The sequence below is a fragment of the Papaver somniferum genome, unplaced genomic scaffold, assembly GCF_003573695.1.
Source record: "Papaver somniferum cultivar HN1 unplaced genomic scaffold, ASM357369v1 unplaced-scaffold_5, whole genome shotgun sequence".
NCBI classification, from domain to species: Eukaryota; Viridiplantae; Streptophyta; class Magnoliopsida; order Ranunculales; family Papaveraceae; genus Papaver; species Papaver somniferum.
The window spans coordinates 392,283-409,976 of NW_020647637.1; the positions used below are offsets into that span (position 1 = coordinate 392,283).

General features: G+C 36.2%; 1 protein-coding gene across 1 annotated transcript; it reads right to left on the reverse strand.

Moving 5' to 3' along the window:
* Positions 1 to 1,834: 1,834 nt before the first annotated feature.
* On the reverse strand, positions 1,835 to 5,127 carry LOC113342895 (transcription factor bHLH66-like). Its single transcript, XM_026587274.1, has 7 exons — positions 4,244 to 5,127; positions 4,052 to 4,135; positions 3,786 to 3,953; positions 3,601 to 3,666; positions 3,334 to 3,399; positions 3,104 to 3,172; positions 1,835 to 2,363 (listed from the first exon to the last, which is right to left on the reverse strand). The coding sequence occupies exons 1-7, from the start codon at positions 4,808 to 4,810 to the stop codon at positions 2,013 to 2,015; spliced, it is 1,371 nt and encodes a 456-aa protein (XP_026443059.1). The 5' UTR covers positions 4,811 to 5,127; the 3' UTR covers positions 1,835 to 2,012.
* Between the last annotated feature and the right edge of the window lie 12,567 nt (positions 5,128 to 17,694).

A 17,694-nucleotide genomic window follows, 5' to 3' on the forward strand; every position in this document is an offset into this window, starting at 1 on the left:
TTCTCAAAGCAATAAAATCAGAACATTCTATTACAATCTACTTGTATTTTTATTCTTGTATTAGCTATTTCTATATCTATATCATATCAGGGTCAGAAACTGATCAATTGTCGTGTTGCATGATCGTTATAATCGATTGAAGGTGCACCCAAAATGACAGTCCATATAGAGCTCGTTATGTGGACACAATCTAAACTCTGAATAGTAAATCTTTTTGGAAGACCCTCTTGGAAGCAGTGGTTCAAGTTGAATGCCACGAACCATGGCTGATTAACGCCTAAGATTGGTTGTATCTGGACTCTACGACATGATATGTATCGGAGACACCGTACCGATATAATATTAGGCCAGAATATCGATTTCAAATTAATGATTGAGATTTATTTGGAAGTGGGAAGAACTAGTTAAGATTATTGGGACAGAAGATCAGAAATGATCATGAACCATATATATCAATGATTGTGTTCTACAAAGACCACTGAAGAAGGATACACAAAATTTTCAGACTCTACATTTATAGGCATAGAACACATACCGTGTGCATCACTAATGCTGGGAAGAGGATTGAAATGAACTTAATTAAGTAGAGCAAAAAAATTACTATAAGGAACTTTTTGCGAATGATATGTGACTCACACTACACTACAGTACACCACACAGCCCTTGTTTGACGATGACTATTTCTCTTTTTACTAATTAAAATTACTTAATGAGCTGAAATCAAAACACTTCCTCATACGCATCTCATTTTATATTATTTAGTTCTGATTTAGTAGTTCTGATAATTATGATTGATTGTCTATCTATTAATCAAACCAAACCGGCCCACTGATAACTATTACCATTTGTTTTTCTCTTCAAAGTGTTGTTATCTTATCTGGCTCTTGGTACGCGTTGTTTAGAGTTCTTCAATAATCAACAACAATTAGGTTGTCTTATGTATTCTTCACCAACCTTACATTTGAATCTGACTTATTATGTCTGACTCAAAAACTTAAGATTTTAGCCAAATATTATTATAATACTTATTCAATTAGTCAGAAATAAAATTATATCCACCTCAAGTGTCTCGGAATCAGATTTATGAACCCAGTCAGATCTCAAGCTCATAACGAACAAACAATCTAACATCTGATTCGGGCCAAATCTAAACAAACCAATGTATAGTATAACATCAATTATGTTAGGTTAGCTTACGGTGTTTAAGTCAAATAAAACTCTCTTTCTCTTCATTTAATGCTGACACCTTTCCCAAATAAACAAACGAAACATACTCAGGCACGACTCACGACACTGATAAAAAGAAGAAGATAGTCGCAAGCACGTCAATCTAAATGTCCCCCTGTGTTTAAAGTAAAATTGTTAATTAGGTGATGATGGTTGTGGGAGTCAATGCACCAATAATCATCTCTCAAGAGAGTAACTCTAAACGGGAATGTAGGTTTTATCGCGAAATTTTATCAAATCTAGTCTAGAGCACAGCACTCAACCCTGAGCTCTAAACCGTGTACCTTGAATCCCCCCCCTGAGCATAACCGAGAGCAAATTAATCATCTCTCGAGCTACCGCATTATTCTACACAGGGTAAGATAAGAAGGAAAAAACGAATCTGTGCAGAATACCTGCCAAGACACTACAAACCAAATTTAGCAATATCAATATTTTGTCACTGAAACAAATTTCACTTGTGTATGCCAATTTTGTTTCGTTTTTATTGCTTGTATAGTTTATTATTAGATGGCAAATAAAGTTACACCAAAGAGCATCCCCACTCATACAAAGACACCAAACTAGAAGAAGAAGGTTACAGTGGAAGGTGGAAAATCAAAATATGTAGAAGATAGAAATTGAAAGTTAAATTAGCTTTTGAGTTGCCAAGCAAGTCTATGTAAATCCGGAGTCATAACACTTGTTAAGAAAACAGAGACAGACCACCTTATTTCTATAGACTTGACACTTGATATACCAGTCAATCAACATTGACTACCACCTCCACTTTAAATTGTCATCTTTCATGGTTTAGAAACTGAAGATACATCTTTTCCAGCCTCACCTCCAGGTAATAATCCTCCAGGACCCAAAGTGGCTGACTGTACTGTCAATGCTGACAAGTTCGGCGACAAAGGACCGTCAACATTGGATGTCAAAAGCGGGTTATTGGTAGTCGTATGTCTAGAGTGAGCAGTTGCGGTAGAAATCGCAGTAGCTAATGATATGGGCATCAAACAAAGACCCTTTCCTTGCAAGTATTGCATTGCTGAACCCATGTCTTCTTCCATTAATTTGGCAACTTGATGTTCCGTCACCGATAAACTATCATTTGATGCATTTTGTGCTCCATTACTGCTCCTTCCTTGATCACCCTATGCATCACAAATTACAAATTTCAAAGTTATGGCAGATGCTACTTGAACAAACTATGGCATTTAAAATTGTATACCGGAATCATCCAATGATGTCGACTAGGGCGGGCAAACAGACTATTCAACCAATCCATAGAATGTCTCTTGACTATTATTTATTTAATATAACATCAACTTTAGTGAATGATGGTGATAAGTGAGAAAAGAAGAAGAAAAAGAGTTGTAGATAAAACGAAAGTAAAAGAAAGAATAAATGGTCCATAGGAAGAAAGAAAAGTAGTAGAGTAGTACTCTCTTTGTCCTATAACAAAAAATGAACAAGAAGAAGAAGATGGAAAAGGAGGTCTTCGTGTTCTTCTTTTTTCTTTTTGTGGAAGCAAATAAAGTTGGTTTAAGCGTGCTATATGTTTGTCGTATTCTTGATTCAAAATCAATAGAGAAATTAGGACAGAAAAAAGTAGATAAGCTTTTCTTTTGTTCGGTTGAAAAAGAGAATTCTGTGTGACAAGTTTCAAACTCAGACCACTGATATTATCATTCGGAACTAAAGCCACTGGTATCATCTTTCCCCTATAATTTTACCACTATATTACGGGGGGAATGGCTTAATCTTTTATGTTTTATGGAATAAATAAACTTATGTACAAGCTTTCTCTCAGGATATTCAATTAGCTAGTTAATTAGTATTTCATTGGACATTTGGAAGAACCGAATTAATGAGGATTAATGAAATATTTTACCTCAGAGGAAATGTCAGCCGCAGGAGGCGCAACAGCAGAAGCACCACCCAATCTGCTCATGCTCAGAACCTAAAGAAATAGTAATGACAAACAAAGATGAGATAGTGGATGCGTACTAGCAGCTGACAAAGAAAAATAAAGAAGATTCTTTCAGAAAACAAAGCCGATTTGATTCCTTTCTCTTCTTAAAAAAATATTGTCTAGAGGTTTGGGAAAATTAAATTGCATACCTTGACTTGAAGTTGCAAGAATTTCACATAGTCGATGATTTCATCCAGCATTGAAGCTTTGTCTGTCTGTCATTCATTCCAAATTTCCAACACAATGTCAAAAAAAATCGAAAAACAGAATATTTCGAAAAATGTATTTGATATTACCAAAATGTCCTTGACCAAGTACAATATCCTTTTCCTTTTGTCTTGGAATTTGTGGTAAAACTTTAGGGTCTTGTGGGAATGAAAGGAATAATTTCACATGAAAACTTGAAAATCCATTACCTTATTGGCATTGGGTACCAATTCCTGCAGAGCTTTCATTCTTTCTGCGATTCTCTCCCTCCGCAACTATCAATCCCCATAACAACAACAACAAGTTTTGAGAAGAAGCATAAATGAAGTGAAACTAGAAGACAGGAGCATAAAAATAGACAAAACAAACAAAATAATAAGGTTTGAATTATTACTCTTTCAGCAATACTGTGAGGATCTGTTGCTTGCCCTCTTCGTGCTCTAACTTTTTGTCTAGCCGGAGCTGTAACTCCACCACCGGAAACAGACCCACCTGCCGATGGAGCTTGATTTATTCCTGTTGCTTGTGTTCCTCCGAAATTTGGTGTCGAAATTGAACCACTCTATAATTTCCATTGGATAGACTTGATTAGTAACGTGCAAATGCACATCGAAAAAACAGAAAAAGTATATATATCGAAATGAAACCCGAAACAGCCACCTGAAAATGCTGTTGACTTCCTGATCGTGAAATTCCTCCTGCAATTCCATTAAAGAGTGCTTGAACTGAACCCTCGCCTCCCCCCTAAAGCACAAACACAAAACTGAGTATCAGAAATTATGATCTCTGCCGAGCAAACAAACAGTTGGCATTGGTATATTAAAGATTTAACAGACAGAGAATGAGATTTACAGCAGAATTGGAAGATTTGAAAGGAGCATCATCAGAAGATTCACCACCACCACCATTGCTCCCGAGAGTTAAAGGTAATGGAAAAAGAGCAGGATCACCACCTCCACCCATAGCAGAACCAGTAGACGGAGATCTCGACATACCACCACCACCATTAGCACCACCAGCAAGTAGTAATTGTTGTTGGAGATGAACAATGGACTTAGGTGAAGTATTACCAATATGATGTTGACGTAATCTTGAAGCTAATACAGTTGAATCATCACAAGAAGGATAATGAAGATTATCATTTTCTTGTGAATGATTTTCTGACTTTCCACCACCTATTGGTATATTAAAGAGTTTAGGTGGGTTTTGGGAAGAATTACTAGTATTGAGCTCCCATGGAGATTTAAGTTCAGACCAAGAAGGAAGGTTGCAAAGCATTTGATCAAGAAAATCATCGTGATTAGTTGGATGATCAAAACCTGTTTGCATCTGATTAGAAGAATTTTGGATCTGTTGTTGTTCTTGAAGTGAAGATTGTGATGATGATGATGAGGTCAAACAGTTTCTCAATGAGGCCATTCTCCTTGAGAATTATCCTCTGAGAGAGAATTTTCGGAGACTTGGAAAAATTTAGAAAGAAAATTAAATTGGTGGGGGTTTACAACTTCAAATTACAAAGTAACAGAGAGAAAAGACTTTTTTGAAAAGAAAAAAATGGGAAACAGAGAGAAAAGACTGAAAAAGATATATGTAGAGGCAGCTAAGGTTAGGAGAAGGACTATGAGCTTGTGTGTTAGCTAGGTTTGGGTAAACTTATCTGTACAACACTCTTGGTCGGCCAGTCTCACTGGGCTTCACTTTCGGTGTATCCATTCTCCAAAATGCCCTCTTTCACAAATTATGTGCTATCTGACACAGTTCAACCATGGCAATATACCTACTACCTCCTGTAACATAAGAAAACACCATTATTGGACAGGGATACATGAAAAGTTAGTTCTATGAGAACTTCAAACGGCAATATCAAACACAGGCAACAAACTTCAATGCGGAAAAAAAAAACACTTTGTAATGCCAAATGCCATATACAGGCGATTGCTACTATGGATGTCATGCCAATAGGAGGTAACTTCGTTAAAATCTAAAACAGCCACAAGATGAACCGGATCCAACGTGGAACCTCGAAGGAAGACCCTTCTTACAAACTTCTACTTGTTCAGATCACAAGGAATACACATTTCATATCCAGGAATGATTGAATAAACTGATTTCATTCGTACATTCAAATGTGTTACTTTGGTAAATTAACAACAGCTATTTACACTCTTGACTTCCTTAACAACAAATTTATTTCATAAGTAGAGACTAAAGGCAAGAGCAAATTGATTAAGAGCAGAAATACAATTTCATGAAAAAGCAGCATTGAACACACGCAGCACACTTAAATGCGAGAAACAGACTTTGTAGTACCAAATGCCATATACAGGCAATCGCTACTGTAGATGCCAATAGGAGGTAACTTGATTAAAATATAAAAAGCCGCAAGATGAACCCGATCATTAGTTAACAACAAATCACAAGCTGATGTGACTTCACATTAGTTTCTTTCATATTTGATACTGAAAAGACAAAAAGTTAACTAGGAATGGCGTACCGACTAAGAGAAGCAGAAAGCAGCATCAAGGGTGAAAATGTTATTCATCATATCAAATACGGTACCCCTTGCACAAAACCGTATTTATTGTTCTCTTCGTACGGCCAAATCTACAAAATTTTAAAATGTGCCTAGCAAAGGAAGAAGATTTGAACAACAAACTGTGAGGAGTACTCAGGAATTACTGGAGAGAAATGTATGACAAAGCTACTAAAAACTGATTTTCCAAGAAACCTCTGAAAATTGAGCTACTTCTCCATTTGCAACAATAATGTTTTGCCTTTCAGTGCATTTGTAGAAATAATATGCAATTTGACCAAGTGATCTGCTTCATTTTTACCACCAAATTAGGGGAACAAGCACATTCTCAGCTGCCTTCTGTGCAATAAAGTATTGTGTTCTTCGAAAGGACTCTTACCTTTCTAAGTATGGAGACAACAAGATAGATGTTCCATGGTTAATTCATCTGCTTTAGAAACATCTTCCTTGGTAAACTTGATCAAATAGCAACTGATGTCTCTTGTCAAAATCTATAGCCTGCGAACAATTTTATTCAACTCTCTGAAATTTGAAATGGCAATTTTGTAATTGTTGAGAATCATCCCATGTGGACGATGAGAGAGTAGGGAACTAAGCATATAAAAGCATCCTAGTATACTACTCCACTCATACCCAATTTGGCCTCAAGTTAGATGTTCACAAACTTGACAGTTACCACAAAATTGATTTGGCTCCATAAGCATAAACACTATATCACTACTTCCATACGAATTAGTTTATTGTTCCATGCAATAGATCAGAAATCTTACTCTGGCAACTAAAGAAATTCAGAGGCTACCAAAGACATGATGAGATAAGAGGTAAAACAAAAGGATTCAAATAAACCAACGGAGACCACATAGCTACTTGCATATTTTATCAATTGGAAGGCATCTATTTGAAGGACGCTAATTTTATCAATCAAAAGGCATCTATTTGAAGGACACTACTTAAAGTTCATCTAATACCATTATATTCTGGTGTCAGAATATATACTATCTCTTAATTTGCGCTTTATCGAGAAATATCTAATATTGAGGAACACGCAATCACTTGATATGCGCTCTACCAGTTCAAGTCCACAGAAGTATCTACCACAAGCTAAAGAGAGGGTAACCAACCTCAAAGAAATCGGATGTAAGAACCGAAGAGGTTCATGAAGGAACCAATCTCTAAGAAACCCACACTCTTAGCATGTCTCTGCTTCTGAATCTCCACGGCTACATCTCTGCTGCCACCTTTAACTTCAACCTGACTGAAGCCTCCCTGGAAACCCACACTCTTATAAGCTCGATTCACACAGAATGAGATAATTAGTGAGCATATAGAAACTATACCTTCAATGGCAAACCCGTCATCTTGCATGAAGCAAGCTGTTCAACGGCACCCAAAGAAAACAAAGCTGGGCACCAGGCTTCCCATAATTGTGACTAATCCTCAACAGCATAGTTCAGCCTCAAGAGTAAATCCTCGCTACGCACAACCCAAGAAATGTGAAACACACCAAACGGCGATGTAACCATAGTAAGATGGGAGCTTGCGGCAATCCTCTTTTCTGGAATTCTATCGTATACAATGCTGCATTTCCAAAGATAAGATTTATTCTTTAGTGCAACTTAAGTAAAGACAATATTAAGATACTTATAAGAATTAAAATTAAGAATAACAAAACTGAAAAATCAGAGATTCTTTAGTGTAACTTCGATCAATTAGCTGTGTGAAAAATACATTTGATCGACATGCTGATGTTAAACTTTGCTCTCATTCATGTCCACACTTGGTCCACAATACCTCATACAGAGGATTATGTCCATTTTGTCTAAATTAACATGAAGACCTTCGCTGCAGGTCCTGTCCAAGTTTCATCTAATATTTTCCATTACCATTCAGTCTAAACATTAGTCTAATGTTGAACTATTATGTCCAAGTAAGCCATCTAAGATCTTCTGGACCATAACACAGGTCCTGGATCAAAATAGTTAAAATCTTCAGTTTGTTTGTGCTTAGTCTAAACATTATGTCCATGTAAGTAAGAAACTAAAAATAATCAATAAAGTGTTAACTTACATGCTATCACTTTTCCAAAATGTTGGCTTCCATACAGGTCTTTCATCAGTTGTTTTAACTTGATATTAGAAGCTCAACTGACGATATCAGGCCTATGTTGCGCCTTTTAAATCAACTCGCAGAGTTCTCAGTATAAGACCATTTAGGGTTGCATCCCTGCAATCAACTCGCAGAATTCTCAATATAAGACCAATTGGGCTTGCATGTGAATGTTATAAACATATCAGGCGGTCGCCACGGTCCCCAGTGGCTGCGTTTTGCAATTGCATCTTGGTAATGCTGAATCATCTTGCACCTCCAGTAAAGCTAGATGGAAAAATCATTCTCTGACCAGCTGACCCAGATCCGTGTCTCCTTTTGCAATAGGTCTTGCAAACCTTTGAACATCTTAGCTCTGATTTCTTTCTGGTTAATTCGTACCCACTTCAATCTACACTCCTCAATTCATGCATAAGCATCATTCAAATATTGTTGAAACAGACAACCTCCGTGCAGTAGGGCTTGACCTTCATTTCTTCTCTGTTGGATTCTGAAAGCGCAGTATTCTTTCATTGTTACCATCTTCCTGCTCTTCTCGTCTTTTTCTTTCTCTTTTGGGCTTTCATCCCCAGTTTTATAATGTCTATTGTAAATCCATCTTCGGCGAAAGGTAATAGTATTGTGTGTTTAGAGTGTTCTCACGTGTGTCTGCTTGTGTGAGAAATGTCTTTCATTGGTTGAGTGTGAGTTGTCTACAGCCTGTCCTGTACTAACACGTGTTACCCTTGTATTAGTCATGTCTTGTCATATAAATACATGTCTGTCTAGTCTTTGGATGTAATGAAAAATCATTTTTGTTTTATCATCTTATGAAATGATACTATGGTATCAGATGAATAATGCTTCCGCCACCGCCATTAGTGGCATTCTAAAATTTTCAGATCTAATCTCTTAAATTCAATCAAAGCTTTAATCACTCATCTTAATTCAATTCAATCTTTCAATCTTTTTTCTTCTCATTTCTACACAACTTTTCTTCTTTCAATGACAGCATACGAATCAAGAATTTCTCAAGTTCCTCTTAATCAAATCTCACAAATTCTCAGCTACAAACTCAAGGATGACAACTTCCTCACCTGGAAATCACTTCTTCTACCACTTCTTCGTCGATACAGAGTCAATGGTTTTTCTTGATGGATCTTTACCATGTCCACCTTATCTACTTAATAATGGTGTCAATCCTGGTTATACAACTTGGCATGATGATGATACTACTCTTGTGCTCTGGATTCAGATGTCTATCTCTGAATCTGTAATTCCATATGTTGTTGGAGCTGATTCTTCAAAAGATTTATGGGACAATATTGAATCCAGGTATGCAAGAAGCTCTTCTACACATTCAATTCAGCTTCGTCTCAAACTTCAATCCACAAAACTTGGATCAGGTACTGTTTCTACCTTTCTAAGTGAAATCAAGAAGATAACAGATGAATTGTTTGCTGCTGGTTCGCAAATTCATGATGATGAATTGGAAGTTACTATACTCAATGGATTAGGACCAGATTATAGTTTTTTTTGTACATCTATTCGTATTCGCAATCCACCAATCTCATCAAAAGAACTTCATAATCTGCTTCTCACTGAAGAAATAGTTTTCACAAATAAGCAAAAGAACTTACTTACTGAGGCCAATTCCAAGGCTTTTGCTGCTACAAGACCTTATGTTCAAAACTATAGAGGCAGTGGTAGAGGTTATCATCACTCTTCAAGATCTGCAGTTCCTTACTCTGGATACATCAGACCACCTCCATCTTTTTATCCAAGAGGTTATTATCAATTTCAGATGCATCCTACTTCATCATCACCACCACCTAATTTCAGTCCAAGACCTCACTATGGTTCAGCTCCTTCTTCTTCTGCTCCACCACCAATAACTGACAAGATTTGTCAGATCTGCAACAGAACTGGTCATCTTGCTTTGGAATGCAGACACAGATTGAATTTTGCCTATCAGAACAACTATACTCCTCACAATCTCAGTGCCATGCTTGCTACTACCAATATCATGGGTGAAAATCCTTGGTATGCTGACTCTGGAGCAAATAGCCATATCACTAATGATGAATCTGAATTACCTGAAGCAATAACTTTTGAAGGTGCAGATGAGATTCAAGCTGCTAATGGAGAAGGTATGCCAATTACTCATATTGGTCATGTGTCTAAGACAGCTTCCTCTCATTCTTTTAATCTAAACAATGTGCTTCTTTTTCCAAAGTCATCTCAAAACTTATTGTCAGTACATAAATTCGCTAGTGATAACAACTGTTCTATCACTTTTGATTCTATTGGTTTTGTTGTTAAGGATTACTCAACTGGGAGGATCATTTTACAAGGACCACATAAAGGAGGACTATATCCAGTTAACTTTGCCAAGTCTACTAAGAATAAAGCTTTCTTTAGCAACACTAATTCAGCTTCAGTTTGGCATCAAAGGTTGGCTCATCCATCCTTTCAAGTACTTCAAAAAGTGTGCAGAGATATGCAACTGTCTAGTTTAGTCAGAACACCACTATTTTGTAATGACTGTCATCTAGGGAAAAGTCATAAATTTCCTTTTACTTTGTCTTCACATAGGGCTCAATCTCCACTAGAACTAGTGCATATGGACTTATGGGGTCCTAGTCCTGTAATCTCTTCAAGTGGTTTCAGATATTATGTCAATCTCATAGATGACTATTCAAGATTTTGTTGGATATTTCCTTTGTATGAAAAGTCTGAATTCAAAGATATTTTTCTACATTTCAAATCTATGACTGAAAAGTTACTGCATACTTCAATTGTTAAAATCAGAACTGATGGAGGAGGGGAATTCTTAAACAATGAACTCCAAGGATTTCTTAGTATACATGGAATAATTCATGAAGTTTCTTTCCCTCATACTCAAGAACAAAATGGACTGGCTGAGTCCAAACACAGACATCTTGTAGACACAGGGAGAACCTTTTTAATTCAATCAGGTCTCTCAGAAAAATTTTGGGTTGATTCTTTTCATACAGCCAATTATGTTATTAATAGACTGCCTGTTAGAAGTTTGGATTATCTATCTCCTTTTGAAAAGTTGTTTGGTCAAAAACCAGATTATTCCTTCTTCAGATATTTTGGTTCATCATGCTTCCCATGGATAAGGCCTTATACTACACATAAACTACAACCAAGGAGTGTACACTTTGTTTTTATTGGCTACAGTTCTATGCACAAAGGATACATATGTTTAGATATTAAAACAGGGAAAGTGTATATCTCCAGACATGTAGTTTTTAATGAGACTTTCTTCCCATTGAGATCTCCAGATACATTACTTCTTGGTATTGCAAGTTCTTCAGCACCAACTGATATTGCTTCTACAGCTTCATCTGACAAGATTTCTGCACCAACACCTGCAACATCAACTTCACCAGCTGCATCCATTGATATTTCATCTACTGATACTTCACACATTGTTCAGTCATCTGATGCTTCCACTACAACAATTTCTGAAAATACTCCAGCTTCTGGTATTTCTTCACTTGCCAATTCACACTCCATGGTAACAAGGGGTAAAAGAGGTATTTTTAAACCCAAAGTCTTTAATACAAAGTATGTTCTATCAGCCAATCTTATTTCTGCTATCCCACCACCAACACCTACTTGTTATTCTAAGGCACTTAGAATACCTCAATGGAAACATTCTATGGAAGAAGAACATACAGCTCTTAAGGATGCAGGCACATATACACTTGTTGCACCAGATCCATCTTATAATGTTGTAGGCTGTAAGTGGGTGTTTAGAATCAAATATAAGGCTGATGGTTCTTTAGATAAATGTAAATCTAGACTGGTGGCCAAAGGGTTTCATCAACAAGAAGGAATTGACTACACAGAAACCTTTAGTCCTGTAGCCAAACCAACAACTATTAGACTAATCCTTTCTTTGGCAGTTCACTTCAACTGGGAAATAAAACAATTAGATGTTAGTAATGCCTTTTTACATGGGGATTTAGCTGAAGATGTATATATGCAACAACCTCCAGGTTTTGTTGATCAAACCAAGCCTCATTACGTATGTAAACTTCATAAATAAATATATGGCATGAAGCAAGCTCCCAGAGCTTGGTATGATAAATTGTTACAAATTCTTATCTCTCATGCCTTCAAACCCTCCTTAGCAGATGCTTCCTTATTTGTTCAAAAGTTTGGCTCAAGGATTATAGTTCTTCTGGTCTATGTAGATGATATTATTATCACTGGGAATTCAACTGAGTATATTTCCCAGTTTATCAATCACCTTAAGACATACTTTCCCATCAAAGACTTGGGCTCTCTTCATTATTTCCTTGGTCTTCAGGTGAAAAGAAATTCAGACAATCTTTTTCTTAGTCAAACTAAGTATGCCTTGGACTTATTGGAGAAATTCAATATGACTGGTGCTAAACCCTGTAGTACACCAGTCTCCCTCTCTGCTCCGCTCACTGCTTCAGCTGGTACTCCATTAGCAGACCCAAGTGAATACAGATCATTAGTGGGTGCTCTACAATATCTTACTTGGACAAGGCCTGAGATTGGTTTTGTTGTGAATCAGGTATGTCTTTATATGCAAGCTCCCACTGATCAACACTTTATTGCAGCCAAGCGAATTCTAAGATACATCAAAGGCACCCTAGATTATGGTATACTGTTTTCCAAAGGTCTTCTTACATTACATGGCTTTAGTGATGCTGACTGGGCAGGATCAATTGATACAAGAAGATCTACAGGAGGCTTTTGTATATTTTTTGGTCCCAATCCAATTTCATGGTCTAGCAAAAGACAAGGTGGTGTTTCAAGAAGTTCTACTGAATCAGAATACAAGTCTCTAGCCAATACCACAGCTGAAATTGTTTGGGTTTGTCAGCTACTCAAAGATCTTCATCTCTTGCTTCCTGCTCCTCCATTGATTTCTTGTGACAATCAAAGTGCAGTTTCTCTATCATCTAATCCAGTGTTTCATAGTAAAATGAAACACTTGGCCATTGATTATCATTTTGTCAGAGAGCTTGTCCAGAACAAAAATATTCAGGTCACATACATTTCAACTTGGGATCAAATTGCTGATATTCTAACCAAGGGATTGGCAGGACCAAGGTTTTCTACACTCAGAGACAAGCTGAAGGTAATCTCCAGTAGCAACCTCCAGCTTGAGGGGGGATAATAGTACTGTGTGTTTAGAGTGTTCTCACGTGTGTCTGCTTGTGTGAGAAATGTCTTTCATTGGTTGAGTTTGAGTTGTCTACAGCCTGTCTTGTACTAACACGTGTTACTCTTGTATTAGTCAGGTCTTGTCATATAAATACAGGTCTGTCTAGTCTTTGGATGTAATGAAAAATCATTTTTGTTTTATCATCTTATGAAATGATACTAAAAGGAAACAAAAGAGAATACTGCATTGCCATAACAATCCAATGTAATCCTGATATCTTTTCAATAACTTGCCTTTCTCTTGAACTGCAGTATCTCTTTTTCCACGGCTCACTTGCAGGGATGTCTTAGAAACAAGTTGAGAGAATAAATTCTTTGCAATCGAAATATCCTTAACTGTTGATTTTTATCAGGAGTACGATTTTTCTGACGTCTCTTTACAGGCAAGATATGTTTCATTAACTCTTCGTCTTTCCTGGCCTTTTCTGATTTCAAGTTTCATTTCTGAAGTCATCTGAGTCTAAGTCCTGCAAAATATAACTGAAACAATAAAAAATTCGATGCATAACAATTGATTGCACTACATGACTACAGTCAAATAAAGTGTAATCTCATGAAAGTGATTATTAGTAAAATTTCTCAGTATGACGATTATGCAATAGTAATAATAGATCAAAATAATTCACAACCAAAAATTTTTACAGAATTTAGACCATGTTGTTAATCATCTTCATGAAGGTAAACATTTGTAATGCGTTTTTATTCAAGCAGTTTAACAAACACTTAAAGTGCAACAACTGAAAATCAATCTTTTATAGCAAGAAATATCGAAGGAAATCCTGATCATATGAAACATTGATATCATTGATCCAAATAGATAAATTATTGATTAGAAATCATAATCACATTCAAGAAACTGAAATATTATTTCAAAGAAACAATCTATTGGCATTAGGCAAAACAATGGAGAATAATCATCACCAGTAATGCCTTTGCGATTAATGTCTAGTTTAGCTGGTTAAATATGCGAAACAGAAAATTGTGAGAGATTAAAAACAACTTACCTTATAAACTCACGGATTTCTTGTACGAACTGTCTTGATTACAGATTTCTTGCCAATGCAGAGCTTAGTTTTGAAGTGATTATAGTGGTCGAGAAGAGGAGAAATTGGAAGTTTGGATTTTCAGAGTTTAGTTTCGGTTTAGATGGTAAGTGGTTGGGCAGGTGGGGTGAAGGTTGAATCGAATGTGGTCAGGTTGGAGGGGTGTGACATAATGTGCTGCATGTGGGCCAGAGAGAAAGAGATAGTTCATTTCTGAATTACTCTCCCGGAAATGCTAGGTTTACCTACCAAACTGCTACACTTCCCCACTCCGTTCTAATATTAGGTGGCATTGATCTTGGCCATTAATTCAGCAAGTGAGATGGTACGGTGGAAAACTAGGAACCCATTTGTATGTGTTATGTGAGATGGTAAACAAATTTTGAGGATAAGTTGGGGGATAGGAAGCATTTTCGATTTACCGACTTGCAATCCTGACAAAAATCCTGCATCAAACAAATGCCCTGGCCCCACCATTACCAATTGATAATCCCAATGGTAAAGGGTTTCCATAGACCACCCATTATCTATTGAGCTATTTTGTTGAAGCATGTTGGTGTGTATAGCATCTTCCTTAATTACTCTCGCAACGGATCTCCGGAGCTATTAAAATGTCACTTTTCTAGGTAAGTACCCCTAATAATCTGTTTGGATATTATTTAAGAAGTTGTTTTGCAACATTTATAAGAAAAAAAAAATCAGAAAATTAGTTTAGTTATACAATTTTATAATGATTTTTAGAAGTAAAAAGTTAACTTTTTGTGAAGTAAAATGTTTATGCTTTTGACTTTGGTGAATGACTTTTGCTTCTGGCATCGAAACAGAATATAAGTGTTAAATGATATGGTGTCCGTTAATACGTTACCTGTCATTCCATTTTGAACCATGAGATCTCAAAACTTCTCTACTACAACTTAAAGGTACATGTGCAATATGAACATCAATAGAGAAAATCCTAATAATTATTGTCTCCTAAGCCAACACCTAGTAACATCAGATAAACCCAATTATGGAAACACAAAATTAGTTAAAAAGACCAAAATCAACAATTCCTGGGTGAAATGGACAGTTAGATTTTGATACTGTTTAAATGGACAAAAATGTAAAAATAGGCAGGATGTAACCAGTTTCATCGTGCCCATTTTCAAATATTTTTTCTTATTTTTAATTTACACAGGATGTATCCAGTTTCATCCTTGCTATTTTTTAAATTTAAGCTAGGATGAAACCAGTTTCATCCTAACTTCATCCTTACTAATTTTTTTTTGGCCATTTCACACAAACTATTTTTTACTCGTCCATTTGAACCGTGATTTAAAAATATTTGGACAAATTACTCATTTTCCGTTATGGAAATAACCAGACTAATAAGATCAACAGTTATAAACTACCACTATATATATTAGATGTTACGTCCAATTAGTAGATAAGGGTGACCCAATGGTCACCTAGATGCACCTCACAAAACATGACATTATCCAACCCTCAAAAATATCCTTGTCCTCGTGGGTAAAAGTCTGCGAACTGTGAAGTTATGTTGACAAAGTCCTCCTGAATGGCATTCTCTGTTGAAGAATTAGTCTAATGAATTAGCATTTTGGGAACTGAAATGTCATTCCTCACAAGATACCTAGTATCTAAAATTGCAGATGGTCGCACCACCACTTGTGTAGTTACCTGTCCCTACACCGATATTGTCCCCACTTAGCCATTGCAGTTATCCGGAAGTGTAGGGTTTTCAACGGACACCGTGCGGTAATTTTGGCCTATATACATTTTCAACCAACAACTTCTCCCTGTATATGTTTTATTGGCATTTCTAAAAGTTAAAAATTTCTACCAGTTTGACATGGATCATCTCCAACATTCTTTTCGCGACATAGAAAATGCCAAGTTGATGCACCTTTCGAAAAAATGATGAATCTCTCAGCAAAAGGATAAGCATAACGATGCATTAGCATCATAATGCTTCATCTGGCAAACAAAAAGGCATAATGATGCATCCACGAGTAAGCAACATAAGGAAATATTGCATTCTTCAACAAGAAACATAGAAGGATGATGCACTAGCATCACAGAGTTTCCACTTCCTTTATGCATCTTTAGCCAACACTTTCTCCTTATATAAGTCTTATTCGCATTTAAACATATGAAAATTGGATAAAATTTTCCATGTACCGACTCCCACTTCCTTTACGCGACATGACACATGCTAGATTATGCATCCTTGACGGGAAATGTAGCACAATGTTACGTCATTTTGTAACGGACAAGGATAAGTGTAATGATGTATTAGCATTATAATGCTTCCATGGGTAAGCACCATTAGTAAATATCACATCTCTTGGTAAGGGAAAAGCATATTGATGCATTAGCATCACGATGCTTCCTTAAGTAAGCGCATAACATTAGTAAATATCACATATCTTGGTAAGGGACAATCATACAGATGCATTAACATTACAATGCAGTGCTTTTACTAAGTATGCATCAAGTTCGAAATGATGCATCATTTTTTGAGTGATGCATGCACATAAGGGGCACAACATTGCTTATTGGTGAATTTCGGGACAAGATACATCATTTATTCCACGTATGAATCGTATATTCAAGATGGCGCATCACTGTAGAACATGCAAAAAAGGGTATAATATTCTCGATCATATATTCAAGATGATGCATCATTGTAGAACATGCATCGTATATAAGGTTTATGATTAATTTTTAGATTGTTCAAGTGTACAATTGAATCAATCTACTTATAATTTTAATGCTAGTAGAAGTTGGTTGATAAGTGTAATAGTCAAACAACGATGTGCACAAGTGGAAATCGCGAGACCTTACAGAGGATTCTATGGGGATTTTGCGAGTAAGGAAAACACCATTAAGTCGACCTTGAGATAAGAGTTTAACTACTGGGATCAACCTAAATTCACAAATCCTAAAATGTTTTATTGGGTTACATCTTAAGTGAGATACTACTTGGTGGTTCACATAAATAAAATCTTGTATTGGAGATCTCCCATATTCAAAGATGAAAGGAGTTTTGGGGATATACTGAGTTAGTTGTTATTCTACCGTTGATGATGATTGATTCTAACGAAAGTAGATAATTATACTAATAATTCAACGTTCAGTAATGATGAAGGATTTCCTTAATCATCTTTCTTCTATTTATTATTTTTTTTTTATCTAGTGTGATCAATCCAATCCCCCCCTTTTGGTATTTACTTTATTTTAATTTGCTAATCCAATATCAATTGCACAACTCTTTATGGGAACGATTCTTACTATCTCTATATTACTATATAATCAACGAAAAATATCTTGAATACTTTGTTGCACATATGACACATATCAACAGACATGTGAGCAAATACCAGTGCTCACAATTCTTTCGCATTTTG